The following is a 27,737-nucleotide window of genomic DNA, read 5'->3' as shown; positions in this document are numbered from 1 at the left end:
GTGCAGCTTGAGGCTGTTTCCTCTTGTCCTATTGCTTGTTACTTGGAAGAAGGGACTATGCACCTCCTGGCTCCATCCTCCTGTCAGGCAGTTGTAGAGAGTGATGAGGTCCCCCAGAGCCTTCTCTTCTCCAGACTAACCCCCCCACCCCGGTTCCCTCAAACTCCTCATTACACTTGTTCTCCAGGCCCTTCACCAGCTTCACTGCCATTCTCTCAACCCAATCCAGTACCTCAGTATCCCTCTTGTAATGAGGGACACAAAACCTAACCCACTATTCAAGATACATCCTCACAAGTGCCCAGTACAGGTGGATTATTACTTCCCCAGTCCTGCTGGCCACACTGCTGCTGATACAAGCCAGGATGCTGTTGGCTGCCTAACATGATGAGGGCAAGAACCGTTCTCCCCCCCTCAGCATCAAACCAAGCCCGGTTCTCCCCTTTCTGATCCCATCCCAAAGCCTGCCCGCTGTTGGCTCAGGGATCCGGAGATCAGCGCGGGCGGGCAGCTCTCCCCGCCCCGGGGGCAGACCCGGCCCTGGCCCAGGTGTGTTATCGGGCTTGCCCCGCCTTGCCCAGTGCGGCGGCGGCGGCGGGGACGGACGCGGCGCTGGGAGCGGCGACGGGAGCCGGGATACGGGCACCGATAGCGGCTGCCAGGCTCCTGCAGCGCAGGGATGGATGCGGTAACTGCAGGGGCGCCGCTGCCCTTCACCCTCACTGCATCCTCTCCCCCGGACCGGGTGCTGGTGCTTTGTAGCTTGGGGCTGTTCTCTCCACCAAGTGCAGTTTAAGCCGGGACTTTAGGTGTGTGCTCTCACTGCTGCTTCTGCGCTGCATGGGGACCACAAACCAGCAGCTTTCCTGCCCCAAAGCAGGGGCTCCCACTGCCTGTCTTCTCCCCCCCCCCTTGCTCTGAGATCAACTGCGGTTTCTGTCTTTTAATTTAACAAAAAGTAGAGGTGGATTTGATGTTTTCCTCTGGTTTATGAGAAGATGGTATCTGTGCTGTGCTCTCGTCAGTGTGCTCGGGGTCCTGGGCCCAGCTCCAGCCGCCCTGCTGTGGGCAGTGCTGATTAAACATTTACCCACAGGACCTCCCTTGGAAATCAAGATAAAGAAGGGATTAAGCCAGAAAAAAATCAGGAGGGGAACATGCAGTGCTTCCTCTTGGCTGTCCTGCATGCCACGTCTTGAACTGGGTTTTTCTTCCGGTGTTGATTTCATTGTAGGCAAGCAATTGCAGAGAACTAATGAGAATATAAATTCCTTTTAGTTAGTCCTTAATAACAGCACAGACCTCCAGCTGCTGCTCTTTCTAAAAGGTATGCTTATCATAGGCTTAAGATGAGCTTTATTCTGCTTCCTAGAATGATATTAATGTTAGAAGAGCTATTTTATTTATAGGGAGAAAATATGGAGAGTTTAGCTGTCCCCTGACTCTGTGATGCTCACAGCTTTCCGGCCAGTGGAAGTTTGTTTCCTTTTTATTCTCTCCCTCTCTCATCTTGCATGGGCTTTTGCCAAATGTGTTATTATTCACAGCGAATTATTTGGCCAGATGTAGCTGTAATGCACATTGTGAGCTTTTGGCAGTCCTTTAAATGTATTAGTGCATTCTCCTCACTTGTCAACTGGTCTAATTGTCTCCCTGCTGTGCTGAACCCTCCCTGGACTTCACATGTGTCCTATCTACATGCGACCTGCTTGGCACCATGTTTAGGCTGAACATCTCCCTGTGTTAGCTTGAAGTGCGTGGGTCAAGCTGAAGAGTTGCTTGGGTGGGTCTGAGGTTTGAAATGGTCCTGGCTTTGATGGAAAACTATCCCTGCAGAGACCAGGAGAACTCATTGCACCTCAGAGGGTCACACTAAGCTCAACCCAGTGCCTGGAAGCAGTAGCAGGAGCTTTGTGGAGAGGGAGAGAGCATCAGGCTGGGTGTGGGTGTGCAGGAGGTGGCCGTGGGGTGCAATTAAACCCCATCCTCCCAGGCAGTTCATTGTGCTTGGCCGGGGACCGTACGTGTCCCTCCTGTGCTGGGTCTGTGCATGCTGTCAGCGTGAATACCCCAGCATGCGGCAAACTGGGGGAAGCTATATTGTAGTGAAGGGCACGGAGAGTGCGTTAAGCACGGATAATCTTCCAGTTAATTAGGCAAATCATTTGAAGCTGCCATTTCAAGGCAAGAGGAATAGCAACTTGAGGGAAGGGGGAGAACAGGAGGCTTGTATCCATCCCGCTTTAATTAAAGGTAATGCCAAGCTAGCGACTGCCACGGCTGTTTCTGTCACAGCACTGCCAGGCTGAAACCCCTGTTTTGCATGAGTCCTCCTCATCTGTGGCACAGTGAGACATGCAGGTCTGTTTTTCTCCTCTCTGAGGACACTGATGAGGAGCTATGCATTACAGTAAAGAAAATCACTATGGAGAGGTAAACAGCACTGAACCCTTCAACTGTAGCTGCAGCACGTGTGCAAGCTCGGTGCGATTGCATTAGGGCACCTCGCTGCTTTATTTCCTGTCTGGCAATCCTGGAGGGATCGGGTACATGGGGGATTATTTTTTTCCTCCCAAATCTGATTGATCCTCCGTGTGCTTCTGAAAACTCCCATTCCCACCGGCTCGCCGCTAGATTAGGCTGTCTGGGCAGCTTACCCAGCATCATGCTGCTGACCACTAATATGAAATATAATTGGAGCAATTCAACCCTCTCCCCCAAGGGTTGGTTCTTTACATCATGCACTACCCTGTGAAAGTAATAAAGCCACTGAAAGGGGTTATTCAAGAGAAATTGTCAGTGTTTAATAAATTGTGCAATTAAATGCAATAAACCCTCAGTGCGCTATTCATCTGCTCTGCCTTAACACTTAAGGCTGGGGCTTTTTTCAGAATAACGAAGTTCTGTCCTAGATAATTTTTTCCAATTTCCTCATTAGACGGGTTCTCGTGAAGCCTTTCAGTTCTCCGCACTGAACCAAACTGCCAGAGTAGTGCACCTAATGTAATCACGGCATATAAAATGTTATAGAGCAGTTCAAGGACTTAAGTAGCTCATAAATTTCTCTTCATATTTTCTCTGTAGTTCAGGCCAGGGTTGAATCGAAGCCTGGATGTTGCAGGTAAACATTGTGGTCCCCTTTCTCCAGCATGGGACAGGGAGATACCTGGGGACAAAGGCCTGAAACAAAATGTTAAGTGCCCTTTTAAACTGTGTTGTCACCTATTAGCTCTCTTTGTTCAAAATCATATGGGGTCTGGTAACTGTGTTGGAGAGGAATTGAGTATCTCAGCCTGCATTGAGTATTCATCACCTGAACTGAGAGATGCTCTTGTCGTCCTTGTGTGGCACATGTTTGGGTTGTATGTCCTTTGCTTCCTGGGAGTGAGAGGGAATAACAGCAAGAGGAGAGACCTCCAAAAGGTTCTAGGGGTCTGAGCTAAACTAGCACAGCAGAGGAGGATTGTGCCCCAGGGATCATTTAGAACCTGCCAAGGAGGATGTTTGTACTTCATTTCCTGTGGTGGAGCTTTCTAAGGGAAGCAGGGGATGGACTGGGGATCTCCACTGGCCTCTCCCCTGGCTTGTGCTTGTGTACTGAAAACAAGGAGCAGATTTCCTACCCAGCAAGTGCATAAGTGGTAGCACAGAGCCTCTGCCAGGAAGACCTAACGTTTATTTTTGTGTTTGCCGAGTCCTCCGGAGGGAGATTCTCCAACACTGGGTGATACTGAGGGGGCAGAAACTGTTTCCACCTGGTCCCACTGGCTCTGCTTGGCTGGGTTTCCATGCTCTGCTCCTGTGTTTCCCCCTGTCTCAGCTCTGTTGTCTTTACAGAAGTGATTTGGGAGTGTTTGGAGCATCCTTTGAATGAGCTAATTCTCCTCTCCTGCTTTTAGTTTCTCACTATATGCTTGACACATCCTTGGTGACCAGGGTGGAGTCTGTGACCTCTTTCCCTCTGAAATGATGTTAGAATCATAGAATGGTTTGGGTTGGAAAGGACCTTAAGATCATCAAGTTCCAACCCCCCCTGACATGGGCAGGGACACCTCACACTAAACCATGTCAGCCAAGGCTCTGTCCAACCTGGCCTTGAACACTGCCAGGGATGGAGCATTCACAACTTCCCTGGGCAACCCATTCCAGTGCCTCACCACCCTAACAGGAAAGAACTTCTTCCTTATATCCAATCTAAACTTCCCCTGTTTAAGTCTGAACCCATTACCCCTTGTCCTGTCACTACAGTCCCTAATGAAGAGTCCCTCCCCAGCATCCCTGTAGGCCCCCTTCAGATACTGGAAGGCTGCTATGAGGTCTCCACGCAGCCTTCTCCAGGCTGAACAGCCCCAACTCCTCAGCCTGTCTTCATACAGGAGGTGCTCCAGTCCCCTGATCATCCTCATGGCCTCCTCTGGACTTGTTCCAACAGTTCCATGTCCTTTTTTATGTTGAGGACACCAGAACTGCACACAATGCTCCAACCATGATCATATAAATTGCCCGTTGCACCTCCGAAAGCAGATGTTTTGTGCTCTCCTCTCTCCCCCCACCCAGGAAGGTGTGAGCGATTTCAGAGCCCTCCGAGCAAAATTTCAGAGTGACTCCAACGTGGCCCCCAAGCTGGTGCAGCCACGCAAGAAGCCTCCCCCTGAGGTTGCACCCAAGCCGGGCTCTGCAGGGAACGCTGTGCCCAGCCCTCTGCCCCGGAGTAAGAGCAAAGAGGTAATACTATACCCTAAGGATGAAGCTGCCTCCCTACCCTCTGCGCTCACCCAAAGCAACCCCTTGGTATGGCCTCGAGCCAAGCTGGGTTACATGAAGCCAGCAGGGCGCAATGAGGAGCATAAAGGCAACATCACAGAGAAAGGGCTGAGTTCTCCCAAGAATGGTCCAGGGAAGCCTCTGCCATCCTGTTGCACTGACCAGCAAGGATCAGCCAAAACAGCTCCAGAGAGCCCTTCGTTCCCAAACTCTTTCCACCATGCCCTACAGATTTGGGAAAACACCTTATCCCACAATGAGAAAGCAAATGCAATGCTCCCAACCCAACGGACGTCGAACTTGTATGTGCACCCTCACCCGGAGCAGAGGGCAACACATGCTCCTGCTGAGACAAGCAGTAGTAGGATAAGACCTTCTCGAAGCAAGCCAGTGCTGGACTTGCTGGCCCAGAAGAAGAAGGATGCTCTGCTCAGCAGTGGGCAGGCTGTTCCTCAGGCTCCCAGGAAACACAGGACCTCTGAAGAAGCAGATACTGAGACTGCAGTGGCAACTGCATTCTGCCAGCAGGGTTATCGTGCATCGAGAGAGCAGCCTCAGCACCAGAAAGGTATAGTAAGCTATACTCCGTGTCCCAGCCCATGGCAGGGGTTTGAAACTAGATGACTTTTCAGGTCCCTTCCAACCCAAACCATTCTATCCTTCTATGATATATACAGTTAAAGACATTGTCCACATTTTGAGAGTAGGATGAAGAGTGAGGACAGGGGAGTATCTTTGGTTTTGGTCTGCTTTGGCCTTTCACAATCACAAGGTAAATGTGGCTACACCCCGCTATTCGGTTTGCACACAGACATATAAAGGCTTGGCTTTTCTGCAAAGACACTTCAGTTTGAATTAAAATGGCTTAAACCTGATATCCCCCCTCTGCAACCCTCCCAGCTTTGCAAAAGGTCATGTTTGAGCTCGGAGGGCATATTCTCCTTGCGATATTTCATACAGAAACGGGTGCTAGGAAACTCAAATGCCGTGAAGTTCCCCTTGCTAACGTCGCACCAAGTGACGAGGCACTGAAAAGATTAAGCCTTTGTTTACCCTGGAAAGCTACCTCTCTTGGGCTGTGTATTGAAAACAGCTATGCCACTAAATCCTGGCAGATTAAACTGTTATCGGTACAGAAAACGAGGCGAGTATTTTATAATCCAGAGGAAGGTAGCTGTCGAGAGCTGAGGCCCCAACATGGTTAACTGTAAAAATGGACATTGCCATTTACTTTTCCATCCTGGTAACATGGTTGGAACCTTGCTGTGTGATGGGGACACCGAAACTGGGAGGAAATAGAGCTGGGTAGAAATGTCAGTATAATAACTAATGATCCTCTATGGATTTTTGTTCAAATGAGGGCTAATTGCTGCCTGTCCTTGTGCTTCTCTGGAGCAGAATCCGAGCCCGCGTTCTGCCAGGCCAGAGCAGGAAAACGGTCTCACACCCCACAGAGTGAGTGGCCAAGAGTTAAACCTCTCCCTTCAGCTGAATCCCTTGGTCCTGCCCCTGCGAAGCCTGCAAGACCCCCAGGGTTTGACCTCAGTGCTTTCCGAAGCGCCGTGCCTTTGGTCCACAGAGGAAATGAAACAAGTAAGAGATTTCTAGTCTTTCTCCCCAGACCTCTTCTGTACAAAAGGAATCATAATCTGCAGTTTATTGACATCCATACGGCCACGATTCCAAGTGCACAGACATAAGATGTTGTTACTTGTTTCTAACGTCTTTCTCAAACATCAAGAAGTGCTCGGCAGCTTCAGCGAGGCTGATTTTTGCTCTTAATCTGGAAAAGGGATCTGGTTTTCCAGGTTGGCCGTTATCCCCCATGCAGAAACCAGCCTTCCTCCCAGCTGCAGCGTGTTGTGAGTGGTTTACAGCTGGCTGTAAAGCAGCAGCAGCTGCCTCTGAGGCAAGCTGATCTTTATCACTCCTCTTCAATGGGAAATGCCTTGACTCTGAAGCACACAACTGTGGGAAGGCACAATAAAATCGGTAGAAACTGGTCTGCTAATCCCCCCCTTCTGTTTTAAACACAACAGAATGCAATGTTGTTAAATGTTCCAACATCAAGAATCGCAAAAGTTCAGTTTCCCATAATAAAACCCTATTGATGTTGCATAATAGAATATTCTGGACCACTTATTAAGCAGCTAAATGGTGTTTCTTTATAGATACAGACTTAATTATAGCCAGATCTTTAGGCTGCTTTTCTAAGAAGGGCTCTGCTAAACTCTCTTTGGCTTTACTGTGCCAGTGCTTATTGTTCTGCCCTGGCCTTGATAAGAATAAGAGGGAAAGAGAGGTTTTCACTGAAGCTGTTTTCTAACCTCATTGCTTCTAACTATATTAATGCTTCTAAACATATTAATTTGGTGGAAGGAACTATTTACATTTAGATGTTATCATCTCCGTGCCCTCTCAATATTGCTCAATTATAGAACTCTAGAAAGCCTGAGGTTGTTGCCTGGAAACATGAAATAATGTTGTGTTAACATAGCCACATCCCCAGTTTCTGCTGGCAATCTTATTTCACACCTTTCTTTGTGTGCGCAGACAGTGGTCTTGCCTTCAAATACTAATCCTCTGTGTGTTTGTGTGCAGCTGCTGACGAAGAGGATTACTTGACCCCGGAAAGGTGAGTGTGTAGTGAGGCAACGTGTGGCTCATAAGTGATGAAGGCATCTCCATCCCATGATGCTGAATGATCCCTATGTAGTCTGAAAGGGAACATCCCACTCCCAAAGGCAGCAACTTGCTGGGATGACCTTCTCCTAAAGTAGAAAGCTTCATCCCTGTTTTCTCCTCTGGGTTCTTTGAGCAGTGTGGAGAATCCTACCTGTGTGTCATTAGGTCTGGTTCAGCCGGCCAGAGGGAAAACACTGCCAGTGCTTTGGCTGCAGAGATCACTCAGCGCCCGTGTTTTTTGCTTCCTGTTTTCCATGTACTCAAGTGGTGTTTTTATAAAAGAGATGCTTTTGAGAACTGTTGTGAAACAAAGCCCTGGGGTAACCAGCTGGTGTTAGGGGTTTGTTGTTGCCAGCAGCAGAAGAGCTTGCCCTCCTGCATAGATACCTTAAGGTCCTTTCCAACTCTAAGTATTCTGTGACTCTATGTTTGTGCAGCCAGAACGCCAGAGTACAGGAGCCTTTGCCCCCCCCTCCCCATCGCCAGGGCTTCATCTGTCTCCACATGCTGAAATGAGGTTTTTAGGGAGTGGTGGTCCAAAGTCAACAGAGGTCACAAGCCGACCGGTGCAGCTTCTGATACCATAAGTGTCCAAAATGGCTCAAAATCTCACAGACACCATTGCTTTTGTATACAAGGGGATTTTTCCTGCTGTGTCTCTGAGTTGTCATGAGTGGTTGTTAGTGGTGCTGGTTCTTTGCCACAAGAACAGCTGAAGTGTCGGAAAATAGTCATATATGTGTTTTGTCTTATCTGCCTGAATATACAGCTGTGAAAAAAGGGAAACAGAATGGCTTATCCAAGGCAAAAAGAGCCGAATACTTAAAATACTTTCTGTTCCCAAACAATGAACTCTTGCAGTTATTGACATAGCAAGTTGTGCTTTTCACATCATGAGGTGTTCCTGCCAGTGTTGGCTGGTGTTTCGTTTAACTTTTAACCTGTGCTTGTCGGAAGAAAAGTGGTCAAAAAATAACCAGCTCCAAAGCTGTCATGCACCACAAGGAAGCTGTCTTAGCAATAGATTGCAGCAAGATTAGCTGTCTTACGCTAGTATTTCTGATATGGTCTTGACAATAGGTCACTTGTTAAATATTAATCAGGTGTAACTGGGGAAATGAATTCAATGAATTCCAGCATTGATCATGGGGTTGGAAAGGCAGAAATTCCCCTCCTCTACGGCTCACCTGTAATAAAGTCTGGTCTCTTAGAGACCCTGACACAGTTGCTTGGGCCAACCAATCTGGAGCTCTGATTCCTTGTTTGGGGATAAACACTCTGCTTTCACTGGTGCTAGTCAGGGATCCATCAACCCAGTTGTATTTCAGGTCTGGTGTAGCACCGTGGTGTATATAAAGGGCTGTCTGGAGTCCAGCCAAACTCCCAGGATGCTGTTTTATCCGGGGGTTGGGCTGGGGAAGTGAAAGGTCAGGGGTTTTCCTGGCCTCCATTTCCTCAAGTGATGGTACCAGGGACAAAATACCTGTATGTATATGTGTGTCCCCTTCAGTGGGAGACATGTCCAGAACAGCTGTGGGACCAGCAAGCTGGAGGCACTGCCCCCAGTCCTAGGGGCTTCAGAACAGGGACTAGGGCAGCCTTTGGTATTAGCACAAGCTTCTGACTGACTTTAGGTGCCCTTTCTTACTCTGATTACTTTACTTTAACATGCAATTTGAGTTTCTTGTTCCTCATGTTCTGTTTTGCAACAACTACTTAGTCCTTACTCTGCTGAAGATGAATTGTGATAGTTTAGGGTGATTCAAGGAAAACCAAACCCTCCCTGAGGTTTATAATAGACTTACTGTTAAAAGATGGAACTTCTCACTATAGCTTTTCTTGGTACTCTTTCACCACCCTACCCTGTCCTCTGCATGTGTTACAAGCTGTATTATGTGCATTTGCCAATTCTTAGTACGCTCCTGAGGTGCCTAAACCTCTGCTGCAGGGGGCACAGGGGAAGAAGCCTCTGGGATTTGCCTGGGTAATGTGGGAAGGCTTGGATTTCTCCCTGCACCTATTCCCAAATGATGCTAATTTAAATTTCCAGAGAAAGAAAGGAAAAAGGAGAATGAGGAGGTGGAGACTGGGTTGGGAAGTTCAATACTTGAGGCTTTGTGGTGCTGGGGCTGAGATGCGGCTGGTATATCCCACATGCTGTGTCAGCATGGAGCATGTAGCTTGTTGAACTTGGGAGCAGGATGTTTAAACCTACCCTCTGATACCTCTGCTTTCCCCTTCCTGTTTCCTTAATTGAGAAATAGCATGCCAAACAGTGCAACTGGGTTGGTTTTCATTTTAAAGTAGCTGCAGTAGGCTTGAAAAATGCTACACTTTGATTTCCTTGGATTTTTATTGTTCTCTTTCTACTTTTGAGGGATTGCTGTAGGCAGAAGACCATAATCGCAGTATGAAGTGCCCTGATGTGCTTTGAGTCCTGTAAGCACAACCTGGCCTCCCAAAGGAAAAGCAGTGGCACAGGTCTTCCTCCGAGGAATTCCCGATTTCACTTTGCTTTCTTGTAGGCTCAGTATCAAAACACTTGAATTCCTTGTTGTTAAGATGATTTTTTTTCCCCCAAACTTCTAAAAGGGCCAGAAAAAAAAAAGTCTCTTTTCTCTTTTCTTTCATCTTCTCAGTGCTCAACTTGAAGAGCAGCATAATTATGAAGAAACGCCAATGTACCTGAATCAGTCTGGGGACACCACAACCTTGTGTGTCATTGAAGGTACTTTGAAAAGCATGATTCATTCCTAGGTGAATTATGTGCTATCTGGGATAGAGCCTTTGAGAAAGGAAATAACACAGTTGAGAAAAGCAGATGCACACCGGTCCAGGTGACCAAATATGACTGCCTGTACTGTCTCTCTTTGCACTGGCTATGTGTGAGGACATTGGGGCACAGACGTTAGCATTTTGGTGGTGAAATGCTGCAGTAAAGCTGCAGTGGGGAAAAGTCAGGAGGTGCTACGGATGTAGAAGAGAAACAAAAGAAGACAGTGAGGCAAACCTCAGCATCTTCTTGGGAACGGGTACAGAGACAGAGCAGTACTTCTTCCCAGTATAATTTTCTCTATCAATCAGAGTTGCCACTGCTCTACTTCTACTTTTTGGGGGAGGTTTGTTTCTGCCATGTGCATTGGTTTTCTCTCCCACGGGATCAGGAGCCAAGCAACTTCCTTGGGGGTACTTGCTACATCCTTCTTGGGTTTGCCCCTTGGACTATGAAACCTGTGGCAAGTCAAGCTCAGTGCTACAGTCCTGTGCATGTAAGCCAGTGCTAAATAACACATTGAAGGATGCTGGCCTGTAGGACGTGGTGAGCATGCCATAGTGCACGTGTGCCTGGATGCTGAGTGTGCAAGCTGAAGTTGGGTTTTGCAACTGAAAGTGTGGTGACTTTAACATGGTCTAAAAAGTAATACATATTCACAAATTTCTTTTCTAGTACCTAAGGCAGAACCTCAAGAACACAAGGTAAGAATTCTCATCACAGCCAGTTTTGATCTCTCAGTCTTGACAGTGCCATACACACCATGTTTTCCTGTCCTAAAACCTTTTAATAGCGGCATTTATTGCCTGCTGAGTATTTGTGTGTGTTGTCTGTGAAGACTCTCATAAAATAAACAAGAAGCTGCAGAGGGGACACGAAGACTAATGAGGTTTCCAAACACACCAGGGGCGAGAGTAAGTTCCCTTGACTTCTGTTGTAAGGAAGCAGTAACACCATCTGGACATTGGTGGTAGACCAAGTAAGTGTCGAGCACTGATATCAAGATCATGAATTCCTGGAGGAAAAACCCACTGAATTGTTCTGGAGGTTCCTGCCAAAGATGGGCTGGTGCTGGTAAACCCTCTATGAAGGCATCAAAGAGAAATTGTGCCAGGTTCCTTGTCATGGCAGCACGCTCCCTGTTTTGGCTCAGAAGTGAGGGCAACTGCTGTGGGCGCGACTGTTCAGATTTCCATCCCCTGTTTTGGGGCTATCTCTGCTGCAAACTACAACTTGACTCTCTTCGTTTTACTCTGGCTGCGAAAGGGGTGGCTGTTCACCATGGCAGTGCGGACATCCTGCCATGAAGCCAGGATAGTGCATTGCACAGGGAAGGAACTGCTAAAGCTGTTGTCCTAGAGAAGACCTGCTTGGCTGCATGGCTGAGCTCACAGTGAGTAGCTGGGCTAAGAGAACAGGTCACCTCATGTCAGGAGATGATCATGTACTGGGTATCAGTTCTGGCTCTGGTAAGAGGGGAAACTACACTTTGGGAAACATCAAATTCCTCTTTCAAGCCCTGACTTGCAAAGCAATCATTGTCCAGGAAATAACACAGGTTTCCAAATGCACTTATCTATGCATGACTTGCAGAGAGGTTCTCTGGCTTGGCTGCAGTCTTATTTTATGGTAGGTTGGAAAATCTTTAATTAATAAAAAAATCCTCCTCTTCTGTAAGGTCTCCAACCTGTAATTGCTTTCATTCTGACCAGTAGCTTGCACTGTTATATTATCCTTACATAGCTTGTCAATATGTGTATCTCCTGTCCTGCGAAGTGGAGGAAATATCCTTGTTTGATGACTATTCCAAATGCAAAATGCTTCTGGGCTTTCTAAAGAAATATTTCTTTAAATACTGGATGACAGCTGAAGCCTTGTATAAAAGCTTGACTGTTGAGAAAAGCACAGTGACTGAAGGCTTTCCTCTTCTTTATTTCAGAAACAGAAGGCTTTTCTCTTTGCCAAATCCAGGTAATTTCCTTTCCTTTCTCTCAAGCCTCTTCTAAACCCACAACTAATTCAGGTTAGGATTAGAATACTGTAACTCTCAGTAAATACAAAGAAATATCATACGTTTTGTGACCAGGACGATGTAGACAATGATGCTCTTCTGTGTCAGCATTCATGATTGTTTTCATTCTAAATCATATCTGGAAGGGAGATTTTCTTCTCTCCTCTGGCACACAAGGAAATACATTATCTTTTCCTACTGAAACCTGAACTCTTTCAGTATAAGAAGGTATGAGGTATGAGGCTCTCAAACTGGGACACCTGCTTCCAGGTCCAAAGCTGTGTAGTAAGTCAAGGTCTACACTGAATTTCACCCTATAAATGTCACGTTTCAGACTCCTTGCACTTTATAATTACTGTCACTGGCTGAAGGCTGTTTTTTCAATGAGAATTGAAGAATCATGTGATAAAACAGGGTCCCTTCAGTGGGAAATGTTGTGATGCTGGAAGAAAGCTATCAAGTTCTTCCTCCTGTTGCTGTATCTTCTTTCCTAAGCCACAATATAGTACGGTGAGAGGCACAGCTCGTGAGCCAGGTACCACCACTGGCAAATAGATCTAGCTTGTCCATTCCTGCTATTAGGAAACAATCATCTTAGTTTGTCTCTTTTCCAAAAGTGACTGCTATTACTCCAGGTAACCAGCAACCTTTAGACTTGGATTTGTCCTTACTTTTGGTACAGACAGTCTTTTTGTAACCTACCTCATTCAAAGGGAAAATGAGCTGCTTATTTGAGCACAGGTGTAAAGCAATCAGTTTGTCCGTGACTTTACTAAAGTGTCTATGTTCTGAGATATCTCTCATTTCTCAAACTTTCAGTCCTGGAAGAGCTACAATAGATGATGAAAAAGAGGGAAAAGCAAATTTTGAAAGAGAGGAGCAGGAAGCAAAGAAAATTTTCAAGGTATTGTATCCTTGAGATTACTTTTAATAACTACTGTGGGATATCTCTTCTCCTTTTATCCTCCCTTTCTTTGGAAAACAGTTGGAATGTGGGTCCTTAATCACCTGGGTTTTTCTGCCTTCTCTTTTGCTTGCTCAACTGCTGCTGCCTAAAAGACTACCTAAAAGGTAGTGCTGCCAAACAGCATCTGTGTCTACCAGAAATTCCTGATGGAAAAAGGTGTGGAACTGTTTCAAGTCCAAAGATAACTTATATTCTTACAGATATGCATATGTAAGTTATACCCATTTCTACTGGAAAGCTGTTTCTAAAGACTGTATTGACCAAACCAAATGTCTGATCTCAGACAGGTGGAAATGAATATGTATCTCCCACTAACCGAACGAAGGAAGATGGTGAAAGCGGGATGAAGGCTCTGCAAGTGAAGGAGGATGTGACCAGTACCCAGACTGCAAAGCATCCTACCCCAAAAGGGCTGGCAAAAGACAGAGCAGAGCTCTGTGAGTATCTCATTGCGCTCTTGAGTGTTTCCTCAATCCTCAGTCCCATCTGTTGCCCAAATGTCTCTTCCATATGGGAAATAATGTTAAATTTGGATGCAACTCTTGAACCAATTTAGTTAAACCAGGGCAAAAGGTTGCATGTGCATTTGTATTTTGGTCTGAATCATTTATTTTGGCTTTGCAAATAGCTTCCTAAGTTGGTTAACCATCTGTGTAACTCAAACCGAGGTGTTTGTTTTTCTAGCAGATTGCCCTTATCCAAGAGAGCTGAAATCCATCTCCTCTGCTCCTCATAATTTATTGAGTCTTAGAAAAGGGTTTGGCTAAGGCTTGTGATAGAAACACACGTGAGCAGGATGAGAGCCTGAAGTCTCGCCCTGTCCCTTATGAAGATGGATGATGGCTCCTTGGTCCATCTTCTTAGTAGTTCCTGTGAGCCTTTTCTTTGGGCTCCTTCTTTCGCAATGCTCTAAGGTAGCACCTGGAGCTTCTGATATGCACTATAGTTGCACAATTAAACTCAGTCATGTTTCCTTTGCCAATACTATTTTGCAGCTTCAGGTTTAAGTGTGCGTGGGCTTACTCCCGCTCTGCAAGCCATTAGTATGGTATGGCAGCATTTCAAAGATGAAAGAGGGAAAAGTAGCTCTATTGGGCTCTGTGGACAGACCAGGCGTATGAAGGAGAACGTGTAAATTGACTGGCTGGTGGTGGTGGTGTGGTCCTCAGGTGTTGTTTTATTATTACTATTATTATTATTATTTTAAATCACTTCATAGCAATTTTCTGTTATGGTTGGTGTCTGGTTTTGTATGAAATCTGCTTGACTTTTGAACAGCTGGAGGCAATTTCTGTTGGGAATCTGCCTTAGAAGTGCTCATGCTGAGCCTCCTGCCATTGCTTCATTAGGGAATTGTTTGGTTCCCCACCCCATCCTTTTCTTCTTCATAGGGTTTGAATGCTCTGCAGAAACTTTGGTCATTAACTCCACCATACTGTGGTGGTGCATGTTTCTGGTGAGACCTACTGCAAACACCCATGTTCATTACAAACACTATTTGCTTCTATTTGTGTGGCTGCCTTTCTGTATTACATGTACATTCAACTCCCTTAAATCAGTTTTAAGGATTTGCTATTTCCACTAACCAAGTCCTCTAGTAATAATCTTTTTTCTAAGCTCATGAAGTGCAGTTCTCATGCTTGCTTCCAGCTCTTGGTGAAATACATCTCTGGGAGACTCTCCCTCCTTGTTTCATTTCTGAGATATTGATTTATAGGTGTATTCCCAATGGAGAGGCCTGTTATTTGGATCTTAGCATCTCCACCAACCATGCTAAGCCCTCCCTTAAATCACTTCTCTGGACATTCATAAACAGTCTCTTGGAATGTCTTCTGGTGAGGAGGACTTGAGCCAGAGCTGCCACAGTTGAGAATATTGATGGGCATTTTAATTTTTATTAAAGTATTTTAGTACTTCAAAATATTTTAAAGTTAAATGTTTAAAACTTCAAATCTTTTAAAATTCTTCACTTGTCCATCTCAAAGTGGCTCAGAGCAGAGACTTTCCTGGACTCCTGGAATAGAAAGTATGTCTGTACGCTCTTATTTCTCGTGCTATCAACTGTTACCCTCAACAGCTGTCCTTGCCCTGTGACAAGGTCCTCAGAAAAGCCTCTAAAGCAAAGCTCCTTTCTCATTTCCAGTGCGTTATGTGTATGTTGGTGCTTCAGAGCCAGGGGTAGAAAGAACAGCATTGGACCAAAGCACTTGGCAGTCTCTGCAGGCACCAGAGGATATATATGATGACGTTGAAGAAATGCAAGATAGGCGGTGAGTATGGACTTGGGCTCTTTGCAATAGCTGTGTCTACGAGATGGCTTTTAAAAGCTATGCTGTAGCAAATCCCTATGTGATATTTCTGTCTTCTAGCAGCCATGGGTCAGACGCCTCACGTCCATTCACTTCAGCCAGCGGTAAGTGCAGCACGTGGAGAAGCTCAAACAGGAGCTGCTTTTAATTTGGGCTGGTCCCTGGGAGATGATGTGGATAGTTTCATTTAACTTTCAACATCTACAGCGTCTCCTTTTGGCCTGGTTGCTCTAAATTCCCATTAAAACCAGTGGGGAGCAATAACCGTGTCTTGCATGGAATTAATTTGAGCAACCTTGAAGCATCTGTAAGAGTAAAATATTACAGCCTGGGTGCAATTTGTCCAGTGAGCCTCACCTCATCGCTGCTGAACGTGGTTTCTGATAATGGCATGCCTTGGTTTTAAGTTTCAGGAAACAGCTATGAAGAAACATATGAAGATGTTGAGATTGGGAGTGATAATCCAGCAAAAGTGGAGTAAGTTGCAATTTCTTACTCTGTGTTTTGAAATACTGACCATGCTTCCTAGATCTCACATGCCAGTTACTGGCTGGAAGCCTTTTTTTTCCCTAATGCAACTGCAGAAGAGTTGTTGTATGGGTGGGTTTCTTCTTCCTATTCCTCCCTGTTTCCCCTTTGGCTGACACTTATAGGGAGTGAAAAATAGTTACCAGAATGAAATCCCTAAGCAGTGAGGCCTTTTTCTTAGAACTTGTAGCACTCCCCATCCACTGGAAGCACTTCCCTTACAGAACTCTCCTTGCATAAAACACACAGGACAGTATTGCTGGCTGCCTCTTGATCAAAAGTTTTGCTCAGCTGTAGCCGAGAAAGGGCATCTTTTTTGTGTGTCAAGGGACAAACGGGGACCTTGTCCCCATAAAAAGGGACAAAACGCTCACATTTCAGTTCAGTGAAGGTTGGAAAGCTGAAAGGAGCCCAGGCTGACATGCGGTAACTAACTTGCAACCTGCTCTTTTTTATTCAGCTTCTCAAGATACTTGCTTCCACAGGGTGTGTTATAAAAGCAATGAGTTTTGCAGCCTCAGATTTATAGGTTGCCTGAGCTTCCCAAATGGATTAAGAGGTGAAATGTGAAGTTCATTGTGTTTTTACTTATTAGCTTTGTGTGGTTCCTTACCCTCCTGCAGTAAAAGATTTCCTGCATCCCTTTGTAAGAAATAGAGACTGCCTTTGAGAGCAGCATATGGGCTGGGGATGCCGCGCAATTGCTTCGAATGCAGCTGGTGGCTCTCTTCTAAGGAGCGGTGTGGGAGGAATAATAAGGTGTTGCTGTACATCTGCTTTTCCCTTACGGATGTGAGGCTCGCACTGGCTTGCATCTGGATTCAAGTCTAATTTCTGTGTGGATGCAGAGCCTGTGTGTGTCAGAGAGGGCAAAAAGGGTTGAGAAACCTAAAAGCATGGAGGTGACTGGGCAGTTATTAAAAGGCAAAGTAATTTCTCTGCAAATTATCCATGGCTTTGTGTGTTGGAGGTGCCTGAGCTTCCCTGGACAGGGAGTAAGTAGTGTGCTGGCATCCATATCTGGCTCCTGGACCAGCCCTGTATGTCTTCCACCTATCGGGAAGCGTACCCACACCTCTTCTACACCTTTCTGCACATGGGTGCTGAACAGTAGCAGAAATTAAACTCCATTGCTAATTCACAGAGGAGCAGTGCGTCTTGCTGAGCTTGCAAGGGAATGTCATGACAAAGCTAGGGTTGGGACCAAATTCGCAGGGTTCAGAGGTCAATGTCTCAATCCCCCAACCAGTCTTTCTGTAATCTTTCCATTGATGCCACATGCAGGATTAAGGGTGCTGATACAGATCAAATATTTTGAATAGTACTTGCACATGGGTAATGTCCCCCATGTGAGGATCTGGGTTGGTCGCAGATACTTCATTAGGAAGTTGCTGTGTTGTAGCTGTGCAACCCCCTGTAAGCCACAAAGAGAAGCACATGTAGTGAAAGGTCCCTCTCAAGAGCATACACAGCAGAAATGTGTGATGAAGGGTGGCAGAGACAGGTAAATGGTCCTGATGTGCTCCTTTAATGGTCACTGTCTGCTTCTGGGGAGTTTTTCTCCCTTTTGTCAGGAATTTTTACTCCAAATAAACCTGGACCATTCTGTAGTTCGGTCTGAGAACACCTTCAATTGCAAAGTTTAAATCTAAGCAAAGGTTTGAGCTTGGATTTCATAATTAAGCATCTTTTGCTTTGTTGGTGCCCATCCCACTGAATCCATCATTCATCTGTATGATGCTGTTAAGGTTTAAAACCTAATGCTGAGCTAAGGTGTAAGGTCTGCTGACCTGCCTTTATCTGCTTCAAGATCTCTGGAGCAGCAAGTATTGCAACTCTCACATACTTCAGCATTTGGTGCCTCTTTAATTTGAAATCTGTTTCTCTTTTGGACAGAACAAAAAAACAAAAGAGATTTGGAAACTTGTTTAAGATAGAAAAGTTGAAGCTGAAGAATACCAGGTTCAAGGAAAACTTAAAGTAAGAAAATGCTGGTTGTGCAACCCCTTCCCCCTCCAGTCCTGAGCATTCATATTTGCAATAATTTGAGAGGAGGAGGTCTAGGAGTAAGAAATACAGCTTTATTGGGAAAGTTATGCCCAAAGTGCTTCTATCTACTCAACAGAAGCTGCAATGGCAGATGGAACTAGATGATCTTTAAGGTCACTTCCAACCCTAACCAATCTATGATTCCATGATTCTCTGTTGGCCAGTGGTCCATCTGAGCAGCTTCTCCAAAGTCTCTGGCATCAGGAAGCTACAGGTGCTGGCCCTACAGTAGTGTCCAAGCTTTCACAGGCTTTCTGCTGCCTTTGGTACCTTTCTGATACCTCAACATGATGCAAATACACAAGGGAACATAGAAATGTGCTACCTGCTGCCTGGATCTGTGGGCCAGGATTAGGCAAAGTCTTGCTGTTGTGGCTCTCAAGGGTTGAGGTTTCTTATTCCAAGCACTTACTCTTATTCCATTTATAGTCAAGCTGGCAACAGCATCTGCTGAAGAGGTTTATTATTGAGTCTTTAGTCTAAAAAGTAAGGAGAGAGGATATTGTATAACTTCCTGTAGTGCCCTTTTGGGTACCCTAACATTCAAAACCCTGGTTAAGGTTCCATGGAAACTGCCTTTTCCTCCAGTGCAGAGTGGCTGCCTGCAGAACCCATCCTTCACTGCCGCCAGTATGTGCTTCATCTCACGCACAGTGCCTGAAGTCCAGGAAAATGCTACTTTTTCTTATTTCTTTGGGAATTCTGGATTAATCCTTTCCTCTTTTAAATGAGGAAGGTTTGTTTTGCTTAAAATCCTTTTCACACAAGGTGCTCTGCCATGTCAGTGGCTCCTTCCTGCATTACTGCTGCATATATTTCCAAGGAAAGAGCCACCAGGTTTCATGTCACAAAGAACCCTTAAAGCTCCAGTAAGCATCTTAGTTATCTACAGTTACTGTCACATTTAAATTCCTGGGCAACCCATGATATTGGCAGACTACAAGGTGTGAATTATTACTGACTACAGTTACCAGCTGCCCATCAACCCTCCAGCTGTGGGAAAGGGGTGCAGAGGTGGGAAGGAGAAGGTTCCTTTTGCTGATTTGGATTGTTCTTTGGGTGCAACGTAGACGTCTCCTAACCTGCTTGATGAACACAAAGGATGGAGTTGCTGCTTACTCAGCAAAGGATGTATTTCTAGCAAATACATCTTCAGCAGAGAGCTGGTGCTCATGACTTTAGGGTGACGGTGATGTGCAGACTCATTCCTAAAAGCCTCTTTCTATCCACAGGTTGTTTTCCATTTCAGTACCAAATTTAGGTAAGCAACATATGTATCTGACTCTTGGGGCTTTGTGCTTGTGTTTGAAGAGGTAAATGCATTGCACAATGGAAAATCAACCTTAATGCATCGTGCCTCTCTGAAAATCATGTAATGTGGCAGTGTTAATGTTGAAGACTTGATAGAGATTTGTGCTTCACTGGAGACTGGGGTTTTTTCCTCATTTTTGAGTGTTTTCTTCTTGAAGAGGACCATTCCTCCTGTAGATACATATATACTTAGGAAGGCAATGTGTGAAGTGGTCCATGCAGTGGCATTTAGCAGCCAGTGGCACTCCAGCAGCTCCCTGTAAAACTACTTATTGCTGCCTGGTGGAGGGGCAAGTTCATGCCTGTGTAAATGGGGGTGGACACAAAACCTGTCCCAATAATCAAGCTTGAGAAACTGCTCAGGATGGAAACCCTGCCTGGGCTGACTACAGGGTGAAGCTGCTGCTCCTATTGGATCTGGGTGGCCAAACCCATCTAGATAATTGTCCATAGAGACAACTAACAAACCCAAGCATCCTGCCTTATACTGGAGTTTTGCTCTGGCATAAGTTTCGGAGCCCTGAGGTTTTGGGATCTTCCTTTTGCTTTGCTTTAGTCCCTTTGGGTTTGAGCAACTAGCAGCAGCCCAGTTTTCCTCTGCAATACATGGCTTTGAGTACTTGGCTCAGGATGACGTTTAATATTAACTTTCTTTGCTGCGTTTTGGTTGACAGGGGCTGTTTCCCAGGAGGACATGGTGTATGATGATGTCGAGGTGGGGCAGAGAGAGCCAAGGTGAGGACGGTGTCCATTCCTGAGGCTGGTCTTGGGCAAGAAGATGTTCCTTTTGGCACAGACCTGTGCCCTGGGGAGCCTGTGGTACTGCAAGCCACTGAGGGTCATGAAGCTGGTTGGGACTCAGCCCTCTGGAGAAATTCCAGGTGCCCTCTCCATGTGTGTTTGATTTGGCAAATAGCATCCCACAGAATGTTTCTTCAGTGTTACCTACTCAGCGCCAGAGATGTGAAAAAGTGAGAGCTGCTCCCTGAAACATGTGAAAATTCAGGTAGTTTTGCTAAGGAAGGAAAACTCCAGCTCCCAGACCTCATAATCAGCCCCGTCCTGGCAAGTTCCTTGTCAGAAAAATTACTTTTAATAGGAACAGCATGTCTTGATGTCTTGCTGCCAGATGATTGCGGCAGCAGTGCGTGCTGGTATAAATCACAGCAAGTGTTTGAGTTTCTGTGGTGGTCATGGTGGGGGAGACAGAGAGAAAAATCATGACTTTGTAGGTACATGGGTTTGGGAAGGGGGGACATGGTCTGCTGGGAAAAAACTGGAATTTCTCTGTGGCTCTTTCCCCTTTTCCCAGAGAGAAGGATGACAAATACAAACCCTGGATGCCAAAATTTCTGATGGCGAAAGAGGATAAGGACCAAAGGAAAAGCAGTGGCGATGTGGAAAGGTCTTGATTTCTGTTCTGTGTTTTCCCACGTTGTCTCACTCTGTACCTCTGTCCCTTGAGTTGTCTGCAGGAGTGGGTTGGCCCTGATTGCACTGACATTTTGTGTTTGCTGCTGCTTCAGGGTCCTTTCTTTCCCTTTGAATCCAGCTTTCAAGAGACTTTGCAGACAGCATCTTGAGGGCAAAGCAAACTCTATGATCTGAGCTGTTTGCAAGTGGGGGATACCCTGGGGGTCTTTAGTCCTATCATGTGTCTCACTTAGCTGAAATGAAAAGGTGTTATTTGCTGTATATTCGTTTGCTTTTCTGCCATGCTCTGTCCCATTGCTTCTTTAATTGTGCATTGGTTAAGTATTTGATCTCCATGATCAGCTATTCTTATTCTGGCAGCTCACTGTGTTTAGAAGCCCTGTACACAGCGTAGTAATTGCCTGTGTATTCCTCTTGCCCTTATTTTAAAGTAGTGATTTCTTGGGTCTTCTTTTTCCAATTGGGTTTATGGCTGTTTATAGGCTGTTGCTGTAGCATTTGTGCATAAAAGCAAAAATACAACCTTTTCTTACCGGTGCTGAGAAAAAAAATGTGCATGGAAATAGGAGGTTTCATTTCCCTTTTAAATCAGAAAAAATAGGTATTTGCAATGAGCTTTTTCATGACCCAATACCTGGGACTTCAAGCAAATGGAAATCAGAGATCTGTTGTCCACGTTCTTACCACAGAGCTCCTCCATGGGGTACAAACACCACTTCTGTTGTGCACAGTCATGTGTATGATTTTGCAGGCTATCAGGAAGTCAATGCATTTTCATCCACTCCTTAAAGGTGGCAGGACCTGCAGGCTGAGCTTACCAAGGAGAAATCTCTTCACACCCTAAAAGTTCCTAATTTCAGCTCTTGTTTCCCCTCCTCTTCATTTTAAGTGCGTGAAGGCTAGCCAAAGGGGGCTGATTTGTTGTAACTTGGTGGGTTTTGTTTGGTTGATTGGGCTTCTTTTTTTCTCTTAGTTTTAAAATGACTGTCATAGCTGGAAGTTCATGTACAAACCAGAAAGAGCGGCATGTCCATGCCCAGGGAATGCCTTAGCATGAATGGCAATTGCTCCCTTTAAGCTGGTTATAAGAGCTTGTTTTTCACTTTACCATGCCATATAAATGTCTGCTTGGGTGACTTTCTCCTCCATGTACTAAAAACGCAACACAAATCTGGAGAGCTATATCAAACCCTGCTTCCATAAATGACTTAGGATGGGAGTTATCGGGGGACCATTTATGTTTGGATATAAATAAAACCAGAAGGAGACAAACTGCTGGGGGAAAAGTGAATTGTTGTCTTCCATAAAAATACGTTTGATTTGAAACACTTGATAGTTTGTTTGTTCCCACACTGCTTATAGAGCAAACAGTTATTCCAAATGGAGATACAAAATGGCTCAAGTTCTGCTCACCAACAGATCCGAGTGGTGTGTTCATCCTCTCCTGAAAAACAGCAATGTGAATGGTGTGCTTTGCTCTTCCAAGAGTTCATTGCAGACACGGCTGGAGTTGTTGGGCTCTGGATTTCATTTCCCAGTGTGCCAGTTGTTATTTAGATGGAGCTGAGTAGTGTGTGTGTGTTTCTCTTGATACAGAAATATCTTCAAAGTCAAGAAAAGCAGTGCAGAAAAAAGCAAGAAGATGGGAAAAGAAGAGAAGTCTTTTCGAGAAACATTTATGGTATGTGTCTTTTTAGAGAGCCAATAGTGTCAGAGGAGGAAAGCATCTACAGCTCATACTTAAAAGATGCATGGTGGAAAGCTGGTCCTTAGCTATGCTGGGAGAGATGTCCCACTGACTGGTCACCTTCTCCTCTAATCTGGGATCTTCCTCAGGAATGTTGCTGGGGTTTTCTCCCCGTTCAACCCCAAAGCCTCACAACCCATCCTGGAAAGTCTTTTCTCCATCCCTCCCCACCGCCTTTAAGGAGATTGACTGAGTGTATAGTAACTTGTGGTTGTATTTCTTTTCTGCAGTATGATAAGGAGATCAATGTCATCAGCACAGCCACTGCTGAGTGCTCGGTCCCCAGTCAGAGAAGAGTTGATCTCCCGGTCACAGCTGGAGAACAGCTGGACGTTATCGATGTCGCAGAGGGCAATGCAGTGATTTGCCGCAATTCGGAGGGCAGATGTAAGTTCTTAAGATGTGAGCCTCTGGCAGGGGTGGTCACTGCAGTCCTGGTTTGAGGGGCAAATAAGCTTCACAAGCAACAGTACAGTCTTTGTGCTTAGCCACTGTGACTTTATTTGCTCAGGAGTTTACTAATTTACTTCTCTTTCCCCCCTTCTCAGACGGGTATGTTCTAGTGGAGCACTTGAACTTCAGGTAAACTCAGATTTTATTTATTATGATGCATATTTTCTTCTCCTTCCTGTGTATAGATATCTGAGAGCTGGGGAAATGTACTTAAAACTTCTGAAGGCAGGGGAAGGTTAATGTAAACAGCCAGTATTAAATATTAAAGAAGTATTTCCAGTTTTAGGCTGCTGGTTTGCTGGGTCCAACTGCGGCTAAAAAAAACCCCATCCAGTCATGACTTTTCTAAATTGGAGATTCTTGACTTGCCTTCAGATATGCCATATTAATCCACATCTGCTGCAAACATGGGCCACTTGGTGTGCATTGCCTTGCCAAAACACACCCTTAAATTCCCTGCTGCAGTATCATTTCCTTGCATGCTCATGCATAATTGGTACAAATGAACCTCCTGTATTGCCCAGGTGCCCACTGCTGTGAAACTGCCTTTTTTCTTGAGACAGATACTGCTAACTGAGAGCTGCTCTCCCAGGAGCATCCCTGAAGGTCTCTCTGTGCTTCCTGTGTCCATGAGACCCCACATTGATCACCTGTGGAGTGGTGATGCACGTGTAAATAAAGCTTTATTTTTTACACTTTTACACTGCTTAATGCACAAGAGATTTTCCTTTTTTGTCTGTTATTTAGAGCACGTCTTCGCAGATTATTTCAACATTAGTTATGTTCTGTAGTTCCCACTTTTTGGAATACCTTGTTGGTCCGCTCTGAAATAGCCGTAACATACCTACATTTGCAGTTTACCTGCTCCATCTTGTTACTCTCTGGTTTAGGTGTTAGAATTGCAAGAATTCCCCAAAGATTTGCTCTTTAACAAACAAACCATATAAATTTGAACTGGCTTTGGTCTTGACAAAAGTACTGGGACAAGAAGTATGCACCACACCACTCGTGCTGTGTTAAATATACAGAATGGAGGAAAATTTGACTCATTTCTCTCCAAAAAACATGAAAAAAGAGTAAATAAAGCATTCAGTCCAAATTTACTTTATTTTTGTAAGCTAACTTTGGCATCCCAGATATGTAAAGGCTGACTTCTGGCTCCCACCGCCTCACAGCAGCAGGCAGTTACCCAACAGTTGCCCCTGTGTTCGGGCTCTTCTCCGCTGTGGGGCTGGAGGATGATTGCTTATTTAAAGTAAAATGCTCCTAACTGTAGGAAGAGAAATATAAATTGCTAATGGCTTCTCCTCAGTGTATCCAGTGGGTACCTTCTCTGAAGCAGAAGAACGTGGATAGGGGTTTTTACATGACTTTGGAGGAAAAAAAAACCCATAAACATGACCTTAGTGTACAGCTTTTGCCCCTCCCCAGCACATTGTAAGAGCCCCTCTCAGTTTGCTCATAAATATCCTAAAATTGTAGCTGGTTTAATTAGAAATTATTAAATGTTCCAGGCTTAAGGAAACACAGCAAAATAAAAGCGCTGTTTGCCATACGGCCATTTCAAAGCTGGCATAGAAGACATCAGGAAAAAAAAAACCCCAGAGCAAATATTGAACATTTACTTTTAAGTCTATACAGGCATTCTTATTTATTTTACCATGTGGTTACTATTAAGTGCATTGGCCTGCATCCATCCTTGCAATAAGAAAATAAATAAAGCAAGCCCCTGTAAGCATGCGCAGCTTTGCAGCCTTGCCAGCCCAAATATTTAGACTTCTCTAGAGGAGATGGAGAGTTCGGGGAGCTGAAGTGTGTGTTTGGCTTCAGAGCAGGCTGGGACGTGCTCTGTGTCCTTCACCTTTGCTGGGAGGATGGAAGTTGTTGAGACAGTTTACCTGGGGGGATGCTTTTTTTCCATGGCATGTTTAGGATTAATCCTGTGAAGAAAACACCTCCCTTCCTTGACTCCTTCCTCATCCTCCTCCCCATCCCACAGCTCTTGAAGTCTATTAATCACACGCTCTGCAAGAGCTACAGGCAAATCTTGTATTGGCCACATGTGCAAGTTCTTTTTTGTCTCCTAAGGAAATTACTTAAGATTTTCTTTTCTAAATTAAACTAATTAAAGAGAAACCTCCCCATACATCCTGTGATATACGTGACCGGGCCCCGCTCCCCCTGCAATTACGCACAGTCCTTGTGGGGTTGCAACCCAACTAGATGCAAAACACAAACCTCTGCACTAGTGCTGGCAGCTGACTCAATGTGAGGATGCTTTGCAGTGCATGTAAAACTCTTTTCCTCCATGGACAGAGTCCAATGCATGCACAGAAGGAAAGCGCTTGGTATGGGATGACTCAAGACAATACAAAACTGCTTTACATATAGCAACTAAGATTTCCTCAATTAAACCACAGGCTGGCTATACTAAGATTATAAGATACCGGTCAGGAAATTAAACTCTTCCTTTTTTTCTTTTATAGTCTTGCTGGTGCATCCTTAACACATCAGAACTTAAAATGATTCTCGTATGAATTTAAAACGCTCTTCCTCTCTGTTTCTTCTCAAAATGGAAATCACCATGATTACAGTTGTGACTTGCTGAATCTGAGGGAGAACTGAAATTTCTTAGAAGCCAATTCTGTCTCACACAAATGGCATAAAAGGAGAGTGTGGATAGGGATGGAACTGGAGCACTCACTAGAGATCCAGTGCTTTAACTGTATTTACATCCCACTGCATCACAAGTATATAGGAACTAAGTCCAAAAATTCTCCCCCAAGCACCTTTCCTGCAATGAGAGGCTATTTTTGCACAGTACCTTTAAAATGCTTCTCTCCATGCTTCTGCATAAGGAGTCGAGATTGGAGTCAGCACAGGTCCATCAGCTCTGCTAGATGCACCTTAATACAGTAGAAAACCTTTGGGTCCGGCTCCTGGTGTGTATTTTGGGTTGGGGAACCTGTTTATGTTATTCATGTATGTATTTTAATTCCCTTTCCTGCCCCTTTGCCCCTCCCAAGCCCTGGGGACGTCCCTGGTCCCGCAGATCAAATGTGCTGGGAGCATCATCTCCAGAGGGAAACTACCAGCCAAGTCAAAAAGGGGCTGTACAAAAAGCGAGTTTTAAGGATTTGTTGCTTTTGCCTCTTTTCATCTCCGAGTTTATTAAAGTGCAAATGTCAACCATGGAGACAGCTATCAATCACATGCAGTGCAGTACACCGAGAAACACTTTCCACACCATAAATGGGAGGTAAAAGGCTTCGTTGTGATTATTCTAATGCACAGTTACTTGCACAAAGGACAAAACTGAACCTAGGCTCTGTACCCAAAAGCTCACCCCAGAAAGTACTATAACAATTCATTTGAAACCCAAACCTTCTCCAGTCCATCAGCTGACAAAATAGAAAATACCAAGAAGGATGGGGTATTTGTAGAGCTCGGGGTTTTTTGTGCGCTTCACATTAAAGATATGTTTGACTGGATTCTTCTACTCAGAGCTTTTTAAAGTTCAGTATTTTAACCAAAAAATAACCATAAATACATACTATAAATCATAAATACTCCTTATAGTACAAACCAAAAACTGCAATAGACTAGTCTGGTTCACCTCTCTCCTAGAGCTGAGGTTTGTCTGCCCAAAGATGCTGGGCCATGGCCACTACAGTTATCCTGGGATTCAGTTTTGCTTTGTGCTCTGAAAGAAAAAACAAACCCCACAAACGCATTGAGGTACAAAACACGTGAATATAACATGATACAGAACACATGAACATGCTTTCAGCAACAAGAATAAATAGTACCATGTCTACAGTATTACTTCACAGCTTTGTGAGATGAGGTTAAACAAACTATTCAAAACTTGAAATAAAAGGAGATGAGTCTTACAAATAAACTGATTTTTAAATAAGGCAGCTTCAGCAGGAATTTCAAGGCTTTTGTTGAAAACGGACTTTTTCTAACACCAAAAGTGTGCTCATACTTTGCACCTAGAGCTCTGATTTACTGTCCAGTTCTCCTAATTCTGGTGATGAGAACGAGCAAAGATATGTGCATCGAATACACATAATGCCAGGTTTGCTATCTGCAAAAGTCAGTGCTTTATAATGTGGGAATTCTGAACACCAGTTCACCTCTCAGGCATGGGAGTTAGGTACCTCTGTGTCCAAGAGGCAGGCTAGAAATTCACAATTACAGGAAGCTGTTGCTTTTCTTCTAAGTGAATGATGAAGAGGAATATAAAAGGAAGCCAAAGGAAAGCACTAAATGGAAAGCCCATATCAAAGTAAGATCTTAAGAAAAGTGACTCTAGTAGGTATACACCTGAAATAAAAGCAGATCCTAAAACTTTCCTGTAAAATACTGCAGGAGCTGGAACAAGGATCGGTTCGGCTCATCCAAAGGGAGGGATGCGCCATTCTTCTTCCCCCAGCTAATAAAAGGGTGAAGCCAAATAATTGCATAACAAATGGTACTTCAAGTATTCAGAAACATGGCCTGCATGTCTCACTGGTGGGATTCTGCATAAGATGGGGAATCTGTGCACCTCTTGAAATAAAGCTGCGACTTCCAGCAGTCCTAATGTATGTTGAAGGCACGATTTCACATACCGTGTATAGGTCTCTCTTCCTTCTCCATTGGGTGCACACAAGATGACTGATGGTAAAGAGCAGTAAAATGAACAGGAGTAGACAGAATGG

General features: G+C 44.9%; 1 protein-coding gene across 4 annotated transcripts; it reads left to right on the top strand.

The window, feature by feature from the left end:
• The first annotated feature begins 615 nt into the window (after positions 1-615).
• On the top strand, positions 616-23,732 carry FYB2 (FYN binding protein 2). 4 transcript variants are annotated; one of them, XM_057409254.1, is made up of 20 exons: positions 616-688; positions 4,558-5,332; positions 6,163-6,357; positions 7,366-7,399; positions 10,089-10,177; positions 10,898-10,926; positions 12,162-12,193; positions 13,053-13,137; positions 13,484-13,637; positions 15,344-15,470; positions 15,570-15,613; positions 15,917-15,986; positions 17,934-18,017; positions 19,319-19,347; positions 20,072-20,132; positions 20,710-20,802; positions 22,428-22,512; positions 22,809-22,965; positions 23,127-23,160; positions 23,595-23,732. In XM_057409254.1, the coding sequence occupies exons 1-20, from the start codon at positions 680-682 to the stop codon at positions 23,602-23,604; spliced, it is 2,196 nt and encodes a 731-aa protein (XP_057265237.1). In that variant the 5' UTR covers positions 616-679; the 3' UTR covers positions 23,605-23,732. The 4 variants fall into 4 exon arrangements, 3 of the variants coding, with proteins under 3 accessions (XP_057265237.1, XP_057265236.1, XP_057265235.1); XR_008972155.1 differs by having other exon boundaries at positions 22,809-23,160; XM_057409253.1 differs by lacking the exon at positions 23,595-23,732 and having other exon boundaries at positions 15,573-15,613; positions 22,809-23,310.
• Positions 23,733-27,737: the final 4,005 nt, after the last annotated feature.

The sequence above is a fragment of the Pezoporus wallicus genome, unplaced genomic scaffold (assembly GCF_028554395.1).
Source record: "Pezoporus wallicus isolate ANWC-B61680 ecotype Strahan unplaced genomic scaffold, APGP_CSIRO_Pwel_v1 contig_8108, whole genome shotgun sequence".
NCBI classification, from domain to species: Eukaryota; Metazoa; Chordata; class Aves; order Psittaciformes; family Psittacidae; genus Pezoporus; species Pezoporus wallicus.
The sequence above is the reverse complement of the archived record's forward strand: the minus strand, read 5'-3'. Positions and strand labels throughout refer to the sequence as shown.

What these genes read in the sequence shown, in the direction of transcription:
- FYB2 (XM_057409252.1), top strand. An exon ending in AAAAGACAGAGCAGAGCTCT is followed by an intron (nt 13,638 to 15,343) that starts GTGAGTATCTCA and finishes TCTCATTTCCAG; the next exon opens with TGCGTTATGTGTATGTTGGT. An exon ending in CTTTTCGAGAAACATTTATG is followed by an intron (nt 22,513 to 22,808) that starts GTATGTGTCTTT and finishes TCTTTTCTGCAG; the next exon opens with TATGATAAGGAGATCAATGT.